The sequence below is a fragment of the Sycon ciliatum genome, chromosome 1 (genome assembly GCF_964019385.1).
Source record: "Sycon ciliatum chromosome 1, ocSycCili1.1, whole genome shotgun sequence".
Lineage (NCBI taxonomy): Eukaryota > Metazoa > Porifera > Calcarea > Leucosolenida > Sycettidae > Sycon > Sycon ciliatum.
The window spans coordinates 83677382-83700345 of record NC_088643.1 but is presented as its reverse complement, the minus strand read 5'-3'; the positions used below and the strand labels follow the sequence as shown (position 1 = coordinate 83700345).

The window sequence follows — 22964 nt, the reverse complement described above, 5'->3', positions numbered from 1 at the left end:
ATACTGGTTACCCCAACAAGTGTAGGGTGTGCATAGGTAACTGTCTTGGCCGTTTTATGCCGACGTACTCCGTGTGGTGTAGACCAGGTGTGCATTGATGGTCGATTCACATGGCTTTGCCAGTTGTTTGGATTAGACAGTTATCTGGCGCAAGTCTTGATCTGTCTCATTCAGATGTTGTTCGCTATTGTTGCTGTAAGAGAAAATCTGTGGGTGCACATCCAGTGCATTTGCAGATTTGCCCCGTGCTTCTCTTGCGACGACGGGCAATGTATAAGGCCAATGCTGACGGTGGATCGGGGATGGTAGATCACTGACCGATTCTCTTCCCTCCAGGTTCGTCGCATGTGGGGTGACCTTGAGCATGTCGTCGATAAGGTTTAGAGGCGCCGGCTCCGGTGGCTGGGACACGTTGTTCGGATGGGAAATCGCATTCCGCTGCAGCTGACGCACGGCGCCCTGCCAGCTAAGAGCCCGTCTCATGGCCCCAGGAAGTGGTGGAAGGATGTTGCAAAGGCTGACCTTACCTCCATCGGCATTCCAGTTGAAGACTTCAATGACATCGTCCGGGACAGGGAGGAATGGCGTCTGAGGTGCCGTGACGGAGTTGAGCACATCATCAACATCAGGACTCAACCGGTAACGAAGCCGTTCCAATACCCAGTATGCCACCGTAGTTTTCTTCGACGGCAGGATGAGAGTCGCCACAAATGTAACGCGACAAGACACTCCCGTCGAGCGCACTGGCGGGCAGCACAAATCCGAGTCTCCCTCTTTGGGGGGGCACATAGCCGGACACGGCAGTGGTACAAGGAAGGAAGGAAGGTGTGTGTGTGTGTGCATGCATGCGCGTGTGTGTGTGTGTGGCGTACCGTAGTGTCGTACGTAAAGGCACATGCACTTATGAGTGAGTTTTTGCGTTATTTGCTATATTTTGCGGGTCGTTTTGTCTCACACATAGGTGCATGCGCTTGAGTTGCTAGCATGCCAGTATCTTGCATAATTATGAACATAGTGCAATACCGCAATGCACATTGAACTATGTGAACATGGTGTTTTTGTGGTGTCTGTGTGTCGCGGATGGAATTGCATTTAGGTTCACTTATAAGCCCATGCGCTTATTTGTGAGGGTGTGCTTATGCCCGGGTATAGGCACATGTGCTTATGCCCGGGTATAGGCACATGTGCTTATGCCCGGGTATAGGCACATGCGCTTATGCCCGGGTATAGGCACATGTGCTTATGCCCGGGTATAGGCACATGCGCTTATGTGCGCGTCACTACGGTAAGGATGGGTGTGCTTGACTTGTTGTGTGCAGATACAGCCACCGGCTGGTGGCGTGTGACGATTGCTTCTACGTAGTGTTTGGTGGTACGGGTGGTGCAGACCCACTTGTCTTCACAGACCATGATGTAAGTGTTTTAAAGTGTATGTGTATGTGTTGTCGGTACATCTGTACCTGATACAGCCGTTCGCTAGTATAGGGGTTATGTGATTACCGTAAAGTACCGCCAGAGCGCCCCACCATCTCGTCCTTTCGTGGTCGTCTTGTGGAGGTGGTTTCCTGTCTGTAGGTCAAACGACACGGACCTTGTACAAACATTTGTACGTTGTACAGTCGACCCGTACCCAGTTTACCTTTAAGCGGATGCGAGCTCCACATAAAAACATGTCAAGTGTGACTGTAGCACAGTACTACTGCACTAAGGTCCTCACACCGTGTACAAACATAGTAGCACTCTGCCATACGATTTTCTTCCCTTGGCTGTAAAATCAAGGTGGGGTGTTCTCGCGAGACAGGGCGCTCTGGCGGTACTTTACGGTTCATCATCAGTTGAGATGCTTTGGGAAACCCTTTTCGGCCTGTACTGTTGCCGCCTGTATACACTGTCACACAGAGCCTTGCAAAACAAAATTTCTGCCGCAACAAATTTTCGGCCAAACATGACCAGGCCGAAAATAAATATGCGCCGAATATCTGTTGACTTGCAGTACCCATGGCAACACTTTAAAAAGTGCACTACAGTGTTGGTCGTTGCATCTAAAATGAAATACTTGTTCAAGTAGTTCTGTAATGAGGTAAATGAGTGAGAAAGGCGTGCATGTGTGTGTATGGGGGGGGGGGGGGGGCAAGATGCAAAGCTGACGTGAAACTGTTGTTTGCATGTGCACGGTGCATTGTTATCTGGAAACAGAGGATTTATCGATTCTGCTATAGCAACCATTCGTGGAGCTCCCATCCATGCCACGCCGATCCAACTCATGGCTATCCCCGTGCAAGGCGATCGCATACTGTCGCATCCAATAGTGAAGGTATGGCAATATACTTCGTGCAGATCATCCAACAGTGAACGTACTTCAGTGTGTAAATATACCTTGTGCAGACGACTCTGAGACGAGCCATTGATCCCATGGGCAAAACAGTGCGGTGTTGCTAGTTTTGTCATCTTTTTGTTTTGCTTAAACGTCCTAGCGAGAAGTTGAGGAGATGGTGGAGAAATCAAGCGAAAAATTCAAAGAAGACAACCTATTTTAAAATGTTAAATACTCTTGGCGATCTGTCGAGCTGCTTGGCTCTTTGTTAGGGTCCGCAGAGGTTATCCAGGCAAGAATAGGTGCTGCAAATAGAGCGTTCGGCTCGACTTCATGGAAGCGTCTTAAACTGAGCTCCAGACTTTGTATGCCTTCTGCCCTCAGTCTGCCTATTCTGTTGCATAGCTGCGGACTGTGGGTACTGACACAACAACTCAGTACTCGGCTGGACGCATGGCACGGGAGGAAATTACAGTACCTGCTTGGTGTTGTGTACCCTCACCACATGTCAAATGTGACGGTGTACTCCTCAATGCGACAAGATCCACACATACAGTAGACTTGAACACTTGCCCAGTCCTAAAGTGACTACTGTGCCAGGCATGTCACGTTCAGTTGTGTGTGTGTGTGTCCGTGTGCTTGTGTGCCTGCGTGTACGGTGTGTGTACGCCTGTTCTCTCTATGCCTTTGAATGCTTTCATTTCTTCGCAAAGATGTCATCATGTGTGGCGGTGAGCATGTCACCGAGGACTACGCCGTTGTTCCGCTTGATGACATATGGCGGCTGCAGCTACCCGACACACCGTTTGAGTTAGCAAAGGACGGCAGCTATGATTCCTGCTGGCAGCCTATGGCAGCACGCTGGTGGCGACTGCCAGTTTCTCTTCCAAATCCCACCTACTTCCACTCTGCTGTCTTGACAGAGGTCAGTGTGTTAATGAGTGTGGGGGGGGGGGGGGGGGGCAAACACTGGCAGGGATACATCCATGCGGCAATGGGTCTCCATTATCCTTACCCGTGCCAATGGGGTCTCCATACCCGTGCCAAACTAAGACTGTGGATCCAGTCCTCGCTGTCTCACCTCGAACATTGACGTGTCCAGTCTACCGCTTCTACACGGTGGTAGCGTCGCAACGTACCCGTATGCCCTACTAGTAGTGAATGCTGTAAACCACATACTAAGTATACTACGATACAGTCATGTACTGTATTCACTATCTCTGTATCCACATACACTACGACACAGTCATGTACTGTATTCACTATCTCTGTATCCACATACACTACGATACAGTCATGTACTGTGTGTACTATCTCTGTATCTGCCAGCAAGAGTACATCATCAAGAGTGTGCAACTCGATGATCCCCCAGCCCGCAGTGGGATTTTTTTATGACATCAGTCTTTGGCGGCAGTTTGGCTCGCTGATGCCATCATGCGTAGCCAGAGAATATGTGCATGTGTGTGTGTGTGTGTGTATGTGTCCTGCAGTCCGGCTGTTTGTGTGTGTTTGGAGGAAATATCTTGACCGATTCAGGAACAATTCAACGGTATGGAACACTATAACATTGCTCTTGCTTGTCATTCTCCTTCTTGCTAGAAACTTACTGCTAGAAAGAGACATGTTTTAATGTATGGTGTAGTTTGATTTAGGCTGAGGTTACCGGAACTTGGCCCAGCTCTCGCCAGCATTCATTCAGAGCGGAAGCATGTACCGGTATGCATTCTTGTATTTTCATCAGTACATGTGTCCTCAATTGTATTCTCCTCAGTACCGTAAAGTGCTGTGGATCTGCCAAATTTCTACCTTTGAAGCGCCTTCAGCGTATGCGTTAAAACACGGTGTTGGACCGACGCATGCGCTGCTGCTGTGCACAATACGTGCCAGCGTAGGTATGCCTGTCGATGAGAATGTACACGATCCAGCAGCACGGCAAGTCTGACTGTTCTCAGGTATGCCTGTCGATGAGAATGTACACGATCCAGCAGCACGGCAAGTCTGACTGTTCTCATGTACATAGTGATGCACTCAACGACAGCCTGGATCTGTGATTGTATTTCGGAGGCTCCGGCTTGGAATGTAACAGGGCGTTAGGCCTATACTCGCTCGATTTTCATGTTAATTCCTAGCGTTTCAAAGTGATTTTTTTCGTTTCTTTTCGTTGCCATAAAAGTCCCCTCTCTGCCATCTTCCTTTGGCCTTTTATTTCGCTCGAGAAGAAAGCCATTTTGGAAACCCTTTCTGTTTCAACCTGAAGTAGTGAAGTCGAGTGTGCCTTTGGAAACCATGGATGCTATGGCTGATGATAGTCATCGGGATGATTCACCTGCCGGATTGGCGGCAGAGCACATTGAGTCCAGTGTAGGCATCGCCCGACCTGAGATAAATAATTCATGCTCAGCAATGCCACCACGAGCATGTGGACCAGTGCATGACCGTGATCGTGCGGCACCGCCTTCCGATATTAGACGCGTGTGGCAGTTCCGAGAGACCTGCCGTGATGAACGTGTGGGCCCCACGGATGATCCATCCAGTGGTTTGCTCACGGGTGACCAACGGACCGTGTCGAATAAACTTGAGTATGGCAAACCATTCTACTCCAGGGGTGTCCATGGTCAAAGATACGCGTACAATGCCCCCCCCCCCCGAAGTGAACGATTACTTAGAGACTCACTTCCGCCGTTTGTTGCGTGATGATGAACGCCGTGAAATGCAATCTGTGCATCCTCGGCCAAACACTGACGTGCTCTCCACACCAAGGGTGGACGAGTCGGTTTCGCGCAAGCACCCGAAATCACTGGACCAGAAATTATCACAAGTGCAAACTGCACTGCACGTGGCTGTGGGACCGCTGACCTGCACATGGAGAGGTGCAATAGAGCAGCATCTGGACGGCAAGTTTGTCCCCATGGAGGAGATGTTGGACGTGTTCCAACGTACTTTAGTGCTCTTGGGGCATGCCAATGCAATGCTTGCCCAGACACGCAGGAGCATTGTGCTGGAGGCTGGCGATCGAGAGATGGCAAGGCTGGTGAAAGATGATCTGCCTCAGTCTGGCAAGCGCCTATTTGGTGAGGCATTCACTGATGAGCTGTCGAAATGGGCCAAAGAGAGTACGGCACTGCAAGAGGCGTCCAAAGCATTGCACCAGCCCTCTGAGTCAACGAGCAGGCAGCCTTTTCGTGGTCGCGGGGCCGTGCACAGTGGCAGCCGGCAGCATATCCCGCAGCGCCATGGGTTCAGTCGCGGATTTGGCCGCTCAACCCATTCCGACACTGCCGGTCGGGGCTGCAGCCGCCCACGCTATAGCCCGTACAAACAATGCCGGCCGTTCAATCGGCATTCAGTCAACCGAGCCCCACCAGCCGGGAAATCGAGCCATTCCGGCCAATAGAGCCAGTGGCCAGTCCCAGCTCAGCCTCCTCTGTGCCAATATCGGCCCAGCCAACTATGCCTATTATATTTCAGCACGCACACATGCATTTACAGCCTATAGTAAACAATGGCCGTTCATCCGGTTGCATCCAAACTGCCATGCACAACTGGCATCAGGTCACCACCGACCCCTTTGTGCTCGACAGCGTTGTGGGATACCGAGTGCCACTCCACTCCACTCCGACACAGTATGCCATCCCAGCTCCCCCGCATCTCTCAGCTCAGGAACAGTAGGGCCTGAGCGGGCAGTTGGAGAAAATGGCAGCTTCAGGGTCCATCGAGATGACGCCTCTGGACACGGGACAGCAGTTCATCAGCACCCATTTATTTTGTGACGCCGAAATCGGCTGGCCGATGGCGTCCAGTGTTCTATTTGAAGCACCTGAACGAATTCGTCACCACAGCTCATTTCAAGATGGAGTCACCCCACAATGTGCGAGAACTTCTACCACCCGCCGGTTTCATGGCAAAGCTGGATCTGAAGGATGCATTGCATTCAATTCCAGTACACCCGTCAAGTTGCCGTTGGCTTCGCTTCGAGTGGAAGGGCAGCCTGTGGCTGTACACCTGCCTCCCGTTCGGTCTCTCAGACTCACCGAGAATCTTCACCAACATCCTCCAACCCGTGGCAACATTGCTCAGGTCTCTGGGCGTGCGCCTGGTCGTGTACCTGGACGGTTGGCTCATTCTGGTACCCACAGCAGCAGCAGTCCGCCAGACAGCTGTGTTTCTCCTGGAACATCTGAGATTTGCGATCAACGACGCCAAATCACAACTGAGCCCCAGCCAACAGATAGAATTCCTCGGAATCGAGGTCAACTCAGTGCACATGATCTTCACTTACCCCAACTGGAAGCTCAATCACCTCCAGCACGAGTGTCGGCGAATTGTCAACAAGGCGGCAGCCTCTCTCCCGGAACTGCGCTGCCCTGTGGGAAAGATCCAGGACTGCACCAAAGCTATTCCACTGGCCAGTGCTCACAGCCGCGGCCTTCAATGGATGATGAACAGCCTTATGGGAGCACCAGAGGGACAGCGACGCATGCTTTCACCCGAGGCCCGAGCAGATCTACAATGGTGGATCGAACTGTGCCCTGCCCAGTGCTGCAAGGCGATAGTAACCCCTCCAACGTCGAGAACCCTGACAATGGATGCTTGTGACACAGGCTGGGGTGCCACCAGCGACCACCAGATGGACGACAGGCCTAGGAGATGGGTTACCACATCAAGTGGAAGGATCTGAAAGCGGCGCACTTGGGTCTGCAGATGTTCTTTTCATCCAGTCACGTCTGCACGATCCAGCTGGAGATGGACAATACAACAGCAGTGGCATACGTCAACCACCAGGGCGGCACCCACTCGTATCGGTTGTGCCAGCTGGTCCTCGAGATCTGGCAATGGGAAGCCAACCGCAGGATACACCTGCTGGTCGTGCATGTCCCCGGTGTGGAGAGTGTCACAGCAGACTATCTCTCCAGGGTGATCGTGGACGACAGCAGCGACTGGATGCTGAAGAGATCTGTCTTCCAGTCTTTGCATCACCAGCTGGGACCATTCACGAGGGACCTGTTCGCTGCACGGCACAACAGCCAGCTCCCTCTGTACGTCAGTTGGCATCCGGACCCAGAGGCGGAAGCAGTGGATGCATTGTCCGTTACGTCCTGTCTGTGGGAGAACAGTTACCTGTTCCAGGGGCGGATCCAGGATTTTTCCAAGGGGGGTTCAATTTTTTCCCACCCTACCCTCAATGACGAAATGATGACATACACATGTACATGATTGTACTTGTATAACACGTTCACACGTTCGCGTTATCGGTACAGCACCAAATAATACTTGAACATGCCAGCTGCTATACAAATGTAACTTCAGTACCCCTGTTTTCAACACTCTGCAGCTAAAACATTATTGAAGACACGCAGCACAAGGAAGAAATTTTCAATTTCTTTACCGCAGAATAGCTGATTGGTACTTTCCGACTCCAGCAGCTTGTCTGTAATAATTGTCCACAATTTTGTACTCCGAGCTGCCCGATGTTGACTCCACTGTACAGTAGGTTCCATAAGGCAGGCTTCCTGCATCTTTCGTGTCTCAGTCATAATTGTCCCCAGTTCGGAGAAATTTTGATTATTGGGTGATAGGACATTGAACTTGAAGGTGATTTTCAAAGTTTCGCTCTTTGTTTTACCTTCGATACTAGTGGCTACACTTTTCTTTCGAGTGTCACCAAAATTCAATGGCAGCCTGTCTTCATCCTGCCTCTTTTAGACGCTTCGACGAACTCTAAGAGCTCAAAAAGCACGAGCCGTGACGACAATTACGGCACTGCATGGCCACTATTCAGGATCTAGTTTTTGAAACTAATACTTACTTTCGAAGTTGCCGCAGCAGCTCAACAAATGCATGCACCTCTTTCTCCGAAGCTAACGCGTAGCTGTAGATCTACATTCAGTGCAGATCTACTTTAGTCTTTGTATTATCTACAGCTACGTACAAGACAACAATGTTCAATGTCATAATTATAGATCTACCAAGCTGCATAGCTAGCGGGCTGCTCTGGCCTGCAGGCCATAGCATGGGGCGAGCACGTCACACGGACATGGGTTCGTGGTCACACCCGAACTATGGTCGGAAAAAATCAGGGGGGTTCGTTTGAACCCCCCGAACCCCCCCCCCCCCCCTGGATCCGCCCCTGTGTTCCCTCCAATTGCCTTAGTGGGCCGATGCCTGCAGTATGTTCTCCAACATCAAGTCCGCAACACTGTCCTCGTAGCACCGGCATGGCCATCTCGGCCATATTACCCTCTCCTGCTGGAGATGATTGTTCTGCCTCCAACGTAGCTTCCGGTCATGGAAGATCTCCTCCTGGATCCCCAGGTCATGCAAGGGGCAGCAAACATTCGACCACCGAAGCCACGCTATTCCCAGACTTGGCCCGTCAGCGTCGTTCTGACTGTCTCCAGCTTTTACCCTGAGCCAGAAGACAGTCATGCTGATTGCGCTAGCTAAGGCGCCTCGTGTGTCCGATATGGAAGGGCTGGATACTGCGTTCATGAAACAGTGCCCAGATGGAGAGGAATTTACGCTCGCAAATCCATCCAAGGCTCAACGTGCCGGTACTGCTCCGTCTCGTTTCTTCCTCCCTAGTCACGCTGAGGATGGTCTTGTGTGCCCTGTCAAGGCATTGGTTGGCATACATTGCCGCTGCCCAGCAGTATCGTACATCACCGGAACAGTCTCGCTTGTTCTTGTCGACTCGCTCCCCGCATCAACCGGTTTCCTCCTCCACCATTGCCCGGTGGCTGACTACGCTTCTCACCGACAGTGGCATTGAGCACTTTCGGGCTCACTCCACTCGTGGTGCGTCCACTACCGCTGCTCGCCAACATATGCAGTGGAATTCAGGTTGTATAAGGAGGTGAAGGCAAGAATGTGACAGCATGTTCCCGCCCTGGTGTGTATGCCGTTGACCCTACACTGTCCATTCTTGCTGACGAGGGGCTTTCCGGTCTCGCCTCATAGAAGGAAGATGGCAGAGAGGGGACTTTTATGGCAACGAAGAGAAACGAAAAAAATCGCTTTGATGAAAATCGAGCGAGTTTAGGCCTAGCACACTGTCACATTCTTGCCTTCACCTCCTTATACAACCTGAATTGCACTACATACTCCATAGAGTACTTGCGGAATTCCCGATCCCTCCCCCTGCCGAGAACAACCAGTTAGTGACCAAAAAGTAGGGACTCACTGGCCAGAAAAAGCCACTTCATAGCTGTGTGGTGTAGACCAGGCTGAATAGTGGCGGTCAATTCTTCAGCCTTGCAAGCTGTTGAATGGTGCAATCCCAGCACAAGCTGCTATGGCTTCTGCTGTAGCATCGCTATCATCGCCTCCGGCGATGGGCGTCCAATGGTCCAATGGTGTGCGTGTGTGTGTGTGTGTGTGTGTTTTCAATCAGCTGTGTGGTGGATACCAGGCTAGAATTAGTGGCGGTCAATTCATCAGCCTTGCAAGCTGTTGAATGGTGTAATCCCAGCACAAGTTGCTATGTCTAACATAGCTGCTCACTATCATCGCTTCCGCGATGGGCATGTCTGGATCTGAGTCTGAGTGTGTGTGTGTGTGTGTGTGTGTGTGTGTGGGGGGGGGGGGGGGGGGGTCAACGGCATTTTTACGGTAATTTCTACGTTGGTGGACAGTTAGTCATAACTCGTAACATTTTGTCCTTCTCCTTTTTCACCATGAAGTATCCTTGCAGTACTTTATACTAAATTATAGCTATAACAACTCCTGATCTTCTTCCCTGTTGTCTGCTGCTACATAATAATACATGTACATGTACTGTGAAACTGAAGAAGGGTACAGTACATGACATTTTTTACTTGTTCTCCCTGTCTGTGGTCTCTTTTTTTCTCTCTCTCTCTCTCTCTCTCTCTCTCTGTCTCTGTCTCTCTCTCTCTGCCTCTCTCTCTGTCTCTCTCTCTCTCTCTCTCTCTCTCTCTCTCTCTCTCCCTGTCTCTGTCTCTCTCTCTCTATCTATCTCTCTATCTCCTTCTCAATCTAAATCTGTCTCTTCTTTTTGTTGATGTTCTTCTCCATTCTGTTGTTACAGAGTGAACAAGTGCATCCGGGTTTACGTCAATGTTCCATCTCTAGCAGAGATTGCGTGGCGCTGTCTCAACGCAGAGTTCCCTGAGATGAGAAATTTGCCTAACAGAGATCGTGCGCAAATGTGCCTTCCCCGCTGCTACTGGCAAAAAGATAATTCGTTTTGAAAATAGTTTACAGTGCGATACGAACTACATTGTATTGAGCTAACTGCTTGCTGACTTTGAAGCTTTGTATCTCATAGATACGCTGTTCAGAATGACTGTGTTCCCTTTAGTTTTGGTCTGATACTCAATCGGCTCCTCCCCTGCTCGTAGTCAGGCGTGTGTGTGTGTGGGGGGGGGGGGGGGGGGTGGTGTGCATCTCTGTAGACGTGTATGCCACTGCCGCTGGCCGTATCGATGACGTCGCGGGTGTTTGCCTATCTCCCGTGGCTGCCGCTGCCAGTGTACTGTTGCTAGTCGAGGTCACTCCCGTGTGCGTACTCTGCTATCGTATGGCTCACTGATGTTCATTCTGATGTTCATCGCCTTGTACTTTACGTGCAGATCACGTTTCAGTGGCGATGAGCTTCCACAATCAATATACCATTATTATTATTATTAGTAGTATTTGAAACTCGGATGTTGAGCCATAAATAAATGTGGAAGAGAAAAAGACATATGGATACGAGTTAAGAGTAACTCTCCATCACTGTAACATGATACTATATACAGTCAGAAAGTGCAATAACTAGGCACAAAACTGACAGAGTACTGAAACATTCGACGTCCCGACACCTAGCTTCAACACATCTCCGTAGCGCTAACCGACAGCCTTCCAACTTGGAAGAATATCGTACTGGTCTCGTCATCGTCCAGTAACAATCGACATTCTTTGTTCCGTTGGGACTGTAGCTTTTGCTCGTTTTCGTTGCGCTTGCCTTCCCCTCTTTGGTCTTTCCATAACCTTGAACCTTCCAAGTTGGAAGGCTGTCGGTTAGCGCTACGGAGATGTGTTGAAGCTAGGTGTCGGGACGTCGAATGTTTCAGTACTCTGTCAGTTTTGTGCCTAGTTATTGCAATTTCTGACTGTATATAGTATCATGTTACAGTGATGGAGAGTTACTCTTAACTCGTATCCATATGTCTTTTCCTCTTCCATATTATTAATATTATTATTATTATTCGAACAAGTTTTCGTACAACACTCTTCAGGAATCACCGTTGTACTAAAGAACAAAATGAGAACAAAGGAAATAATTATAGCAATCAAGGTAGGGTAACACGATACAATGACGTTTTTTTCCATTGCCTTTTTCTTCTTACATGTAATTATTATTATTATTATTATTACGAGGTCTGAAGAGAATGTTGAACGGTCTCTGCTGAAATGACGACCACACCATAGCTCAGTGGTTAGAGCATCTCTGCCTCTGGCTACATGCGAGGGTCCCTGGTTCGAGTCCTGATGGTGACAGTCAGTTTTTTCTTCAAACTTTTCCCGTCCGTGTTTTTCCCTCAAACCAGCTCGTCCTCCTTATTGCGTTATTAAAATGGAAGCTTCTGGAGGAGGAAGGGGGAACTGTAGTTATTACCAACCCTCACCGCGCCCAGCTCACGCCACTACCGCGTGCAACCTGGGCTGGGCCATGGCCATGCATGGGCGCCCTGCCGTGCAGTATTAGTAGGGAACTGTCCTCAAGCCAGCCACGTATTTGGCAGCCCAGTGAGCTGTCTACCGGATCGCAGCGTTTAGAAGCGCCAGATGCGGCAGGACCAGTCTCAGGCTGGTCGCGTAGGCGATCGGCAAGGCTGCATTCGCATTTGGATCACCGAACTATTACTTGTGACCGAAGTGCTAGTGATACAGGTGCTTCGACTGCACCCTGTGGCGCATCAGGGAGGCGTCTGGGGCCCAGGCACCACCGTATCAGGTCACAGGTGGAGCAGCAGGGCAAGATGTGTGCCGGTGTCACATAGTACTATTCCCCCCCCCCCCCCCTAGTACTTGGCCCCCGGGGGGGAAGTACTATGCACCGGAGTATAGTGATTGGACCCCCGGGGAACTTTACTATGCAGTGTTTGTACCCCCGGGAACTTTACTATGCAGCAGAATGCCCCCCCCCCCCCCTCCCCCCACACACACATCACTGAACCAGGTACATGTACGTAGAGAACATAATTATGTGACCAGTAGTACACGCCTGGGAAATTTGAAACTTTAATAGCTCAATACGGTTTCGCCAAAAACTGCTTTATTTCTCGCCCACAAGAGCTTCCCTGGCGATAGTCTTGATCCGAGGCAATGTTTCGGTGTATGTGGGCATTGACTGCCCTCAGTTTCGAGAAAAGCTCCAAGCGATAATCTTTTCCTTCGGTTTCTTGCCAGAGTTCTCAAGACCAACACAACAGTGTTGAATTGTGTTACACAATTCGTCGTCAGAAAGTACTCAGCGTAGATTTCGTGCCGAATTCCACCCCAAACAATTTACGCTGACCTCTAGCTCTCGCCACCAATTGAACCCACTTTTTTTTTTTTTTTTTTGACATCATAAAGCCTCTTGTACGGGCAAAAGCAACACAATGATGAGAAACCAGGGTATGATAGGAACTGATAATATTAAAAATAGTACACAGGTGTAACCAATTGAACCCACTGATATATACATCTACACGAGCAATGGTTTGAGTCAAAAGAAGGACAACTTCGCAATGAGCATACTTTCTCAGGGTAATATTCTACATGTACATGACTGTATATTTTATACCTATGGGCATGAAACTAATACCAGTAAGAGTTCCAACGAATGATGTGTGGTGCTCTTGGACGTGTGTACATGTATAATTTTTGGTGGTGACAGTCAATTTTTTTCTTTAGACTTTTCCCCTGTCCATTCCCTCAACTTGTGAGTACATGTATACTCGTAATTATAACACCATCGAGATGACAAATTGACCAGCAGAAAGACATGAAATTGCTTCCTTTATATTATACAAGTGTATTCTCATACTATTTGGGATGCTTTACTGTTTTCCGTGGCACGAAAACAGTAAAGCATCCCAAATAGTATGAGCATGCATTTGTACATAAAGGAAGCGGCCTTTGTTGCCAGAAAACACTGGCTGCGGACATGAACATTATCCTGGCGAGCAGAGCATTAGTACAAACACAGACACACACGCATGCACACACACATATACATGTACAAACATGCACGCACACACACACGCACACACGCACATACCTCAGACCTGCCCATCGAATCCGACCTCTTCCAGGATCTATGCAAGACGCTCCACATCCACAAAACACGCACCACTCCGTATCATCCTCAATGTGACGGTCTCGTCGAACGATCAAGCCGTACGGTCCAGAAAATTCTCAAAGCTTACACGAACGACACGCAATCCGACTGGGATAAACATCTCCGTACCACGATGCTCGCCTACAACACCAGTGTCCACTCAACGACTGGTTTCACGCCCTACTTCCTCATGTTTGGCCGTGAAGCTACGTTACCACTCCATCTCATGTACCCACTTCCACAACCACATGCACCACAGCCAATCACAACCTTCGTCACTGATCTCCAAGCTCGCCTTCAGACTTCCTTTGACACCGTTCGTCAACACACCGATCTACACCACAAGTACTCCAAGGACCGCTACGGCTTCCCAGTTAAAAAATCAAGATTTTGTCTGGCTACATGCTCACCCGCCACCTCATGTCTCACCGAAACTCTTCAAACACTGGACCGGCCCCTGGAAAATCATCAATTGTCCTTCTGACGTTACATACACATTGCAAGCCCATTTCCACACGACCCCTCACATGCAACGCGTCACAACCGTCCACCGCAACAGACTTCGTCCATACCTCACACCTGTGCAGTACACACCACCATCTCTAATATTATTTCCACCCCACCACAACCAGTTCCGCAACCCTCAACACGCACCCGTTCTCACATTCGGCCTCCTGCCTATTTTCGTGTCTATGCTGCACCAGGTTAGTGACAGCAATGGCCACGCCTACGCAAAAGCCGCGGTTCAGCACGACGCGGTGCTATCACTCTCCGCCTACTAGTAGGCCACCCCTTCTCCCGACCCCGGCGACACCACCACTGACAGTGGCAGGGTTACGAGCCCGCCGCGCCGCTCGCACAGTCCCGGCTCACCGATCATCACCATCCCCGGAATTTGCTGAGGAACGTTCGCCATCCCCGCCAGCAAAGCGGAAATCACCGCCGCCGGAGGATCCGTCTGCCGCCCCTACGCCGGTATCACCACCTCCCGAGGAGCACTCTACCGACCCTACGAGTGGATCGTCACCTGATGTCTCTGCGACTCAACAAGACCTAATCGAATTGCACATTAATGATTCAGATGAGGAAATGCTAACCGATAGTCTAGTGCCCGTAATGTTTCTTCCTTCATCAAGTTCATGCATTACTACTGCCTTCAAATTTTTCTCTCTTTACTGCTATGCATGTACGTGTCCCCGTTTACATTTGAATTCGCATGTGGACCTGCGCCCGCAAAGGGGAGGGCTATGTTAGATAGGAATACATACATTATAATTTATATGACATGCACATGTACTTGACTTGTTACACCAGCCTCACCTATCCTCTTTTACATGCACTACTAATACTATACTATGCGCTGTATTCATGTATTGTTCCCACACACTTTCGAGGTTGACCTTAGATAGCACACTGGAGACCTTTTGATGCATTTCACTTTCAGCCGCCCTTTTAGTTATCTACACTAACAGCTGTACATACATCCTAATGCCCCTTTCAACAGTTGTCCTCCTTGTATTGTACACCTACATGTATACGATGTATTGTACACCCTTCTATTCAATTCTTCCTCTAAACGTATTCCTCTTGCACAGGTGCCATGTCCCGACCTTTCCCATTCTTCTGCCCACACAATCATGTACCTTGTAGTTTGACCTTTCTTCTTACTTCTCTCTGCTCTACGTATCCCCTGACCATAGGCTAGCTTACTTACTCACCCTATAAACGCTGCTGCCTTTCTAGTTTCCTAGGGATTAGTTTCTTGCCGATTAAGGTGGCAGTCTGGGTTCAGAGGGTCAAAAAACAAAGTTTCGATTTTCTGTATTTTTTCACTGGCAGCGTCTTGTGTATGGTCCAAAGGGTTTATCCTGAAAATTTGAGCGTAATCGGGTGCTTCCTTCCGGAGATATAGCCACGCAAAGTCTGCACAATTGTTTTTGAAATACTGAAATATCAGCAAATTTCTACAAAATTTAGGTTTGCACACTATTCCGATTTTTACCGTCAATCTTTGAGCGATTTCATTAAAATTTTCTGGAGCGACTCCTGGTACTCCTCTGCGCTGCAGACTGACAGCCGCGCACGATGTTTGTCACCATGGCAACCAAGATAACTTTTGCGCATGCGCAAATTCAAAAAAATTCAAATTTCGACTCTCATGATCTCAGCTGATCGCTCTGCTGTTGAAACTAGTTACTTTTGGAGTAATTGTTTTGGAGTAATTGTTTCTTGGAGCTAACCCCTTCGTTGGCTACTATGGGGAAGTCTAGAGCCAAGGGAAAGCCCGGACGATCTAAGAAAAGGAAAAGAACGTTCTATGGAGTGTCTCAGGCGCCGAAGGCTCCCTCTGGTGAAATTTCGCCTGCAGAACAAATTCCTGACTTGCCACTGTCTGATGACGACCTTGAAGTGCCAGCTGAAGCCACGTCTTCAAACAGCGATAGTGATGGAAGTGGCGGTGAAGTCGACAGCAGTTCCTCCGACAGTGACTTGGATGAAGAGTGTGAGGAAGGGGCGCATGGATTTCGCCTGATTGATCTCGAGTGCCTTCAGCAGCTTTTGTCAGCTGCAGTTTGTTGCAGTGGCTGTAATGGCGCAGTCACGATCAGCGAATCGCAACGAGGAGGCCTTGCATCATGCCTGGAGCTTTCCTGTGTTAACTGCGGCGACATAGCAAGCGAATTTATGTCCAAGAAGTTCAATCGGGTCTGGGAGGTGAACAGACGAGCAGTATTCGGAATGCGACTGATTGGCCGTGGACGTCAATCAATGGTAAAGCTGGCGGGTGCACTGAATATGCCATCACCTATGAGTCGGTCGACATTTTACAGCCATGCTAAAGGCCTGCATTCCGCGTCCAAGAGCGTCGCTGAGCGTAGCATGACTGAGGCAGCTGAGAAAGCAGTGTCCGCAGCAGATGGGGGTAGCGATATCGCTGCTTCCTATGACGGTACCTGGATGCGCCGAGGATTCGCATCGCTCTTCGGAGCCTTCACTATAATTGCATATGATGTCGGCAAAGTGGTGGACTGCGAAGTGCTTTCAAAGTTTTGCCACAAGTGCACGCACTTGGCGTCTAGAAAAGAGAAGGGAGAGCTAACCAAAGATGACTATGATCGACAGATTGCCGAACACGATTGCTCAGTCAACACCACTGTATCAGCTCCTGCCATGGAGAGTGCAGCCGCCAAGACTCTGTGGGCCAGGTCCTTTGAGAGCCGCAAGCTGAGGTACACCACCTACATTGGTGATGGAGATACCAAGAGTTTTAAGGCTGTGCGTGACGCTTGTCCGTATGGGCCCGAGGTGCCTGTAGTCAAGGAGGAATGTGTCGGCCACGTTCAAAAACGCATCGGTACCAGCCTAAGAAAGCTGAAGAAAAACCTTGCGGGCAAGAAGCTTGCTGATGGGCGCACTATAGGTGGACGTGGTCGCCTCACGGATGCCATGATCGACAAGCTGCAAGCCTACTATGGCATGGCTGTGCGGAACAACAGCGGAGACTTGCAAGCCATGGCCAGGGCCATATGGGCATCCCTCATGCATCGTGCATCCAGCGACAGTAAACCTCAGCACCAGTATTGTCCGCCTGGAATTAACAGCTGGTGTAGATGGCAGCAGCAACAGGCAGGTGGTGATGTCTACGCCCACCACAATATCCTGCCAGAGGCAGTATGGAAGGAACTGAAGCCGGTCTACATTCGGTTGTCCGACCGGAGTTTGCTCGAGCGCTGCCAGAAGGGTGCTACGCAGAATCGCAACGAAGCGTTCAATGGACTCGTGTGGCAGTTGTGTCCAAAGACAGGCTTTGCATCCGCTCCCACTGTCCAGATGTGCGTCTACCTGGCCGTGGCCTGGTTCAATGATGGAGGTGTGGCAGTGAAACGCGTTCTGGACGAGATGGGCCTCCCTACTGGACACCATACGACACGTCTCATCAAGCTGCTAGACCGTGAGAGACAGGCACATGCTGCCAGAAAGAAGTCAGAAGAAGGGAAGAGGTCACGAAAGAAGCGAAGGAGGATCAGGAAGGGCATCCAGGATGAGCAGCAAGAGGAAGAAGGTTTGACATATGAAGCTGGTGGCTTCGACTAAGTTCTAGTAAGTTCTAGTTGGACAGACATACCTCCATCTGTACTTGCACAGAGCACTTTTTTCTCCATTTTCCACTGAGTCCCGTACCTCTTAGACAGCGTAGCGAAGAACCTGTAAGTCACAGACCCCATAAACCATACATTTTTGGAAACTGTGAGCATTTATCAAGGTGCTAAGTGTCATGGATTTTTATATTTGTCTAGTAGCTTTGAGTAAAGTGCTACTGATCGAGGACCTAAATTTTGCGCGATTGCATGATTTTTGTTTGACAGCTTGAGTACTTTGTTCTGAATATGATTTCAAAATTCCGCTCCACTTAGCACCTAGGTATATGTGAAGGAAATCCTGTGGAGCACTCAGTTTCTACCCAGCTTCTTTCTGCGTTTGCATATTGCGTCTAAGGTATTGGTGGTACGGCATAATCGCAGATTTGACTATTGTGTCTGCGGATTCCCATGTGTGAGCTTGATTTATACTTCATTGGACTTAGTGAAATACACTGGGTATGTGGTCAAGATTTGAGCAAAATTCATCAATTATTATGGAAGTTACGGCTGTGTTCATGCGGTCGGGCCGCGAACCCAGACTGCCACCTTAAGACCAGTTCTCCGCAGATCAGTTCCCTGTACATGTATATTAGTTGCCTGCTAGATTCTGATTATTACCTGAGAACTCTCTCTCTCTCTCTCTCTCTCTCTCTCTCTCTGAATAAGTGTGCAATTCTGTATGATAACCATTATCCATTACTGTACCCTCCTGCTCTGCCGACTGAGCAAAACGGGACTTAACATATCGCCCCTTTTTTAAAAGCTTTTTTAGCTGAAAAAGTGCTAAAATCTGTTTGCTCATGCATGCGATCCAGGGAGTCGTACTCAAACTAGGGAGGTGACACGGCACAGAAATCCGTGTCACAGGGGTTGACTCGCACCCGTGACCCCTCGTTGTTATTTTTGGAATAGTTCAGTCCAGTCCAGTCCGAAAGGTCATACTCGGATCGACTCGCCTTCTGTACTTCACCTCCAAGCGTGCCGCATGGGTGTCTAGTTTTTGAAATTATTGAGGCAGCACATTTCGTTTACAGCCCATCACTCGCCAGTATTCTTTGAAAGACTACCAGCATTTTTTTTGGCTCCTGCCATGTCCGAACTACTTGATAGCAGTGATGGCAACAGCAGCAGTTGTGAAACGGCGTGTAGTGTTGCGGTAACTGTTCAGAACTTTTCAGAGTCGTATCCTAGGTTAATCCGAATACTAAAAATTGACCCGAATTGCACATAACACGAAGCTGGCTTTTGAAAATTGTAAGTCGTGTATCTGCCCCATTTCTTCTTTATGACTTGCACAATACACCAGTCTTCCTAAACAACACATTTATAGCAGGGGTTAAGTACCATATAAGAGAAATACAGCCAGTGATATTGTCATGTTGAAATACTACAATTTTGACACAAATTACACATAACACGAAGCCAGGTTTTGAAAATTGTAAGTCGTGTATCTGCCCCATTTCTTCTTTATGACTTGCACAATGGTCCAGTCTGCCTAAATAACACATTTATAGCAGGGGTTATGTACCATATTAGAGAAGTACAGCCAATGATATTGTCATGTCTAAATACTACAATTTTGACACAAATTACACATAACACGAAGCTGGTTTTTGAAAATTGTAAGTCGTGTATCTGCCCCATTTCTTCTTTATGACTTGCACAATACACCAGTCTTCCTAAATAACACATTTATAGCAGGGGTTAAGTACCATACAAGAGAGCTACATTGTACATCTAGTCATACTGTCATAAACAGCCAGCATTTTTCCTGCAGCAGTCACACCACCATCGTCATTATTTCCAGGGAAATCCTCTTACATTGTCAGCTCCTATGTCGTTAGATACAATGTAGGGGGCTGTAGGACCGGCTCGTCAAAAATAGAGAACCTGAACAAGCGTGCTCGGGACGTCTCAGCAATCGTAGTATGCCTGAGCACTCCAATAAAAACTTGATCAATGGCAAAATCGTTCCCCACAGAAAAATCATACTTTGCGGGTCTTGCGTTGCACGCTTGGAGGTGAAGTACAGAAGGCGAGTCGATCCGAGTATGACCTTTCGGACTGGACTGGACTGAACTATTCCAAAAATAACAACGAGGGGTCACGGGTACCGGGTGCGAGTCAACCCCTGTGACACGGATTTCTGTGCCGTGTCACCTCCCTAGTTTGAGTAGATCTACGACTCCCTGATGCGATCACAGTTTCCGAGTGCCCGATGCATCGATGGGCCTTGGGCCTTGGCACGCCGCTTTTTTGGGGGGCAACAAGTTAGTTGGTGAAGCTTGTACTTTGTACCCAATGCTGTAAATTTTAAAAAAGTGGGTTTTTTGAACTTTACTTCCTGTTTTGCCTTTCGTGGACCCATAAATGGAAGAGTGCGTATTCATTTCTCAGGATGGGTTCATATCTGGACATGTATCATGGCTACAGGCTATGCTTCACTGAAAAAAGAGCACATTTTGCCTGTTTTCACTGAAAAAAGAGCACTTTTTCAGCATATTTTGAGGGACGCGAAAAGCACTAGAAGAGCACCTTTGGGAAAGGGCTATCTACATGTATGTGTGTGTGTGGTGTGTGTGCGCGCGCGCTCGCCCGATCTGCAGATTGCGCCGAGCTCTGAACAATACGTACATGTATCTAATAGTAATATTGACTGAGGTGAGAGTCGATCTACGAGGTAAAAGCCGAGTAAAAGACCGAGGCGAAGCCGAGGTCTTTTACGAGGTTTTTATGACCAAGTACGAAGTCAATATTAGATTTATCACGACAAACAGTCCGTATTTCAAATTCCAGAACGATAACCTCATGAATCCCGGTTTTATGATTGCACAACCGTTGCACAACCGTTGCACCACCACCTACTCATGCAGTGAAAATGCTGCACTAGGCACCGTTCAACTGCGCAACCCCTAAGGCCACCCTTTCTTTTTTCGTTGTTTAACGTCCGCGCCCGCGTACCTTTTTGCCTCCGACCGGAAAAAAAAACAAGAAAGTAGTAGTACCAATAATATGCGAAGTTGTAAATACATGATTGTGTAGTTTCACAGTGTGCCGATCATGACCTTAAACTTATAATCTTGCCTCCCGGGCATGCCTTTGTCTTGTGTTCTTTTTCTTTTTTTTTGTTGGCTTTTAAATATCGTACGGTGTGTGTCCTAGTAAAAATCCAGATGTAATGAATTCATGACATGCTAACTCCATGCTATGTACCTGTTTTGTTGGATTCATGAGGCATGTGCTCCAATGTACCATCAAAGAGTGTTGTTCTATGCCTGCAAGTGCCGTTAGACCCAGAAATATTGTATATATCACATGCTTTACTGGTCAAAATGTTTGATTGGGGTTTCCAGTTTTTGGAATGGGCTTTTGTTTTTTTCCGCCCTCCCGCGTACCTTTTCGCGAAAAAAAGGACGTTAAACAATGAATTAACAAAGGGTGGCCTAAGCAGTCAAAATACAAGCAGTCAATATAGCCCTAAGGCTAAGGAGTGAAATATGCAGGAATATTTGACTGCTTAGGTATGGCAAAAATCTATGCGAGTAAGGGGTCGTCCGCAATTATCGAAAGTTTTTTCCAATCCGTACGAGGTGATTTGTAATAATTTTACATGAAAGTAAAAAAGGCTATCATTCCGTTGCCCTGGCGAGTTTTGAAGTGTGCATGGTCTCATTCTGTCACTATGTATGTCCTCTATCCACGTATGGATTTCTTGATCGAACACCACAAACATGAGAGACACAGTGTGGGGTTGCTTTGCATGCATTTTTTCACCCAGAAAAAGTGTGTACAAAATTTTACAAGTCAGTAAAATAGGGTCTAACATCAACAACTATGACCTTAATGTGTCAATAAGCTTGCAATGGGAAATCAAGATACATCTGAAGCAAGTCACATGCAGAGAAAGCAGACTGGTTCTGCAGGTTGCCCTACGTATTGGTTTCTGTACGTCGTCAATTGCGGTTCCAAACGGTAGGGTATCTTTGACCGCCTGCCGGCATTGTAGAGCATGAGAACGCAGACCTTATCTTGCTGCTCCATTTATTTCAACTTGCAGTGCATCCTCTTACGTGAAATAACCACACTAAGCAAAATACCAACCATGATGCGCGCCGGCCGTCCCACGACAGGGTGCCTTTGTGCATCTGGGCCACAGTGCATTTAACCGGCACATACTGACAATGTTGGGGCTTCCATACTCTCCAAGACAAGTGCAGTGACTTCTTCACCTGATTCATAATACTTCTGTGTTGGAAAAAGACTGCAGACCATCCTCAATTGGTGCTCTGCCGTCAACACCCAACATACATTCATGCCGCATTTCCTGAATTTGCACTTTGCCATCGTGAATCTCTACCAGCACTTCTGAGGTAGCAAGCTGAGATTCATACGCAGCTCTACTGAACAGCTAATTATTAACCTGTATGCCATAAGCATCAGCAGCTTCGGACTTGGATTTGAATCACCTTTCATGATAGGTGAGTGAAAGACACCTTTTGTCAAAATTGCAGTTTCTGACCTTCACCTTTTTGGCTAATCTCTTCTTCAGCCCTGCTACTTTGACGGTGTGACAGACTCAATGCTGGCATCGGTGACCAGCCTAGGGTTTCCACCTGCCGTAGAATATTCTCGCTGGCTCTTGGACGTCCTTCAAGCATCCATTGAGGGATATTTTACCTCATTGACCACAAATTCACGAATTTCGATCCATGATTGACATCTCACAAGGCCGTGGAAGAAAACAATTCCGCTAAACGCTGCTGATGCTTACAAACTACATTACAATGGCAACTCACTTGTCTGTCGAACTAACAAAAACACTTCATGGGAAGAATGCAATCGTCCTCAACAGTGATATTTTACTCGATTTGTAAAATAATATGCCATGTAACATTTTTACAAATCAACTCGTAGTACAGTGGTCCCTCTATAATCCGGCACCATTTGTGCCACGAAAATCTGCTGGATTAGGGAGGGTGCTGGATTAACAAATCTGATCTACTGCTGCAATGTGCATGAAGAGGACATTTGGCTACTGAAAATTGTGCCGGTTTATCGAGGGTGCTGGATTATATAGTGCCGGATTAGAGAGGGACGACTGTAGCTTCAAATTTTTCCTCACCTACCCACCCCCCCCCCCCCCCCCCCAGTCCGTAATAAAATATTATTGATGGACACACAA

At 48.4% G+C, this 22964-nt stretch overlaps 1 protein-coding gene and 1 long non-coding RNA gene across 2 annotated transcripts in view; both read left to right on the top strand.

The window, feature by feature from the left end:
- LOC135805936 (kelch domain-containing protein 10-like) overlaps positions 1-10670 on the top strand; it is a 26639-nt gene extending 15969 nt beyond the window's left edge. Inside the window, exons 7-11 of the mRNA XM_065320056.1 lie at positions 1320-1413; positions 2197-2314; positions 3028-3239; positions 3805-3863; positions 10359-10670. Of these exons, the coding sequence (XP_065176128.1) occupies positions 1320-1413; positions 2197-2314; positions 3028-3239; positions 3805-3863; positions 10359-10521 (646 nt within the window). The 3' untranslated portion in view covers positions 10522-10670. The remainder of the gene's footprint in view (positions 1-1319; positions 1414-2196; positions 2315-3027; positions 3240-3804; positions 3864-10358) is intronic.
- Positions 10671-14715: 4045 nt separating this feature from the next.
- Positions 14716-18425, top strand: LOC135805932 (uncharacterized). Its single transcript, XR_010551185.1, has 2 exons — positions 14716-15414; positions 18335-18425. It is a non-coding gene; the product is annotated as an uncharacterized LOC135805932 (long non-coding RNA).
- The last annotated feature ends 4539 nt before the right edge of the window (positions 18426-22964 follow it).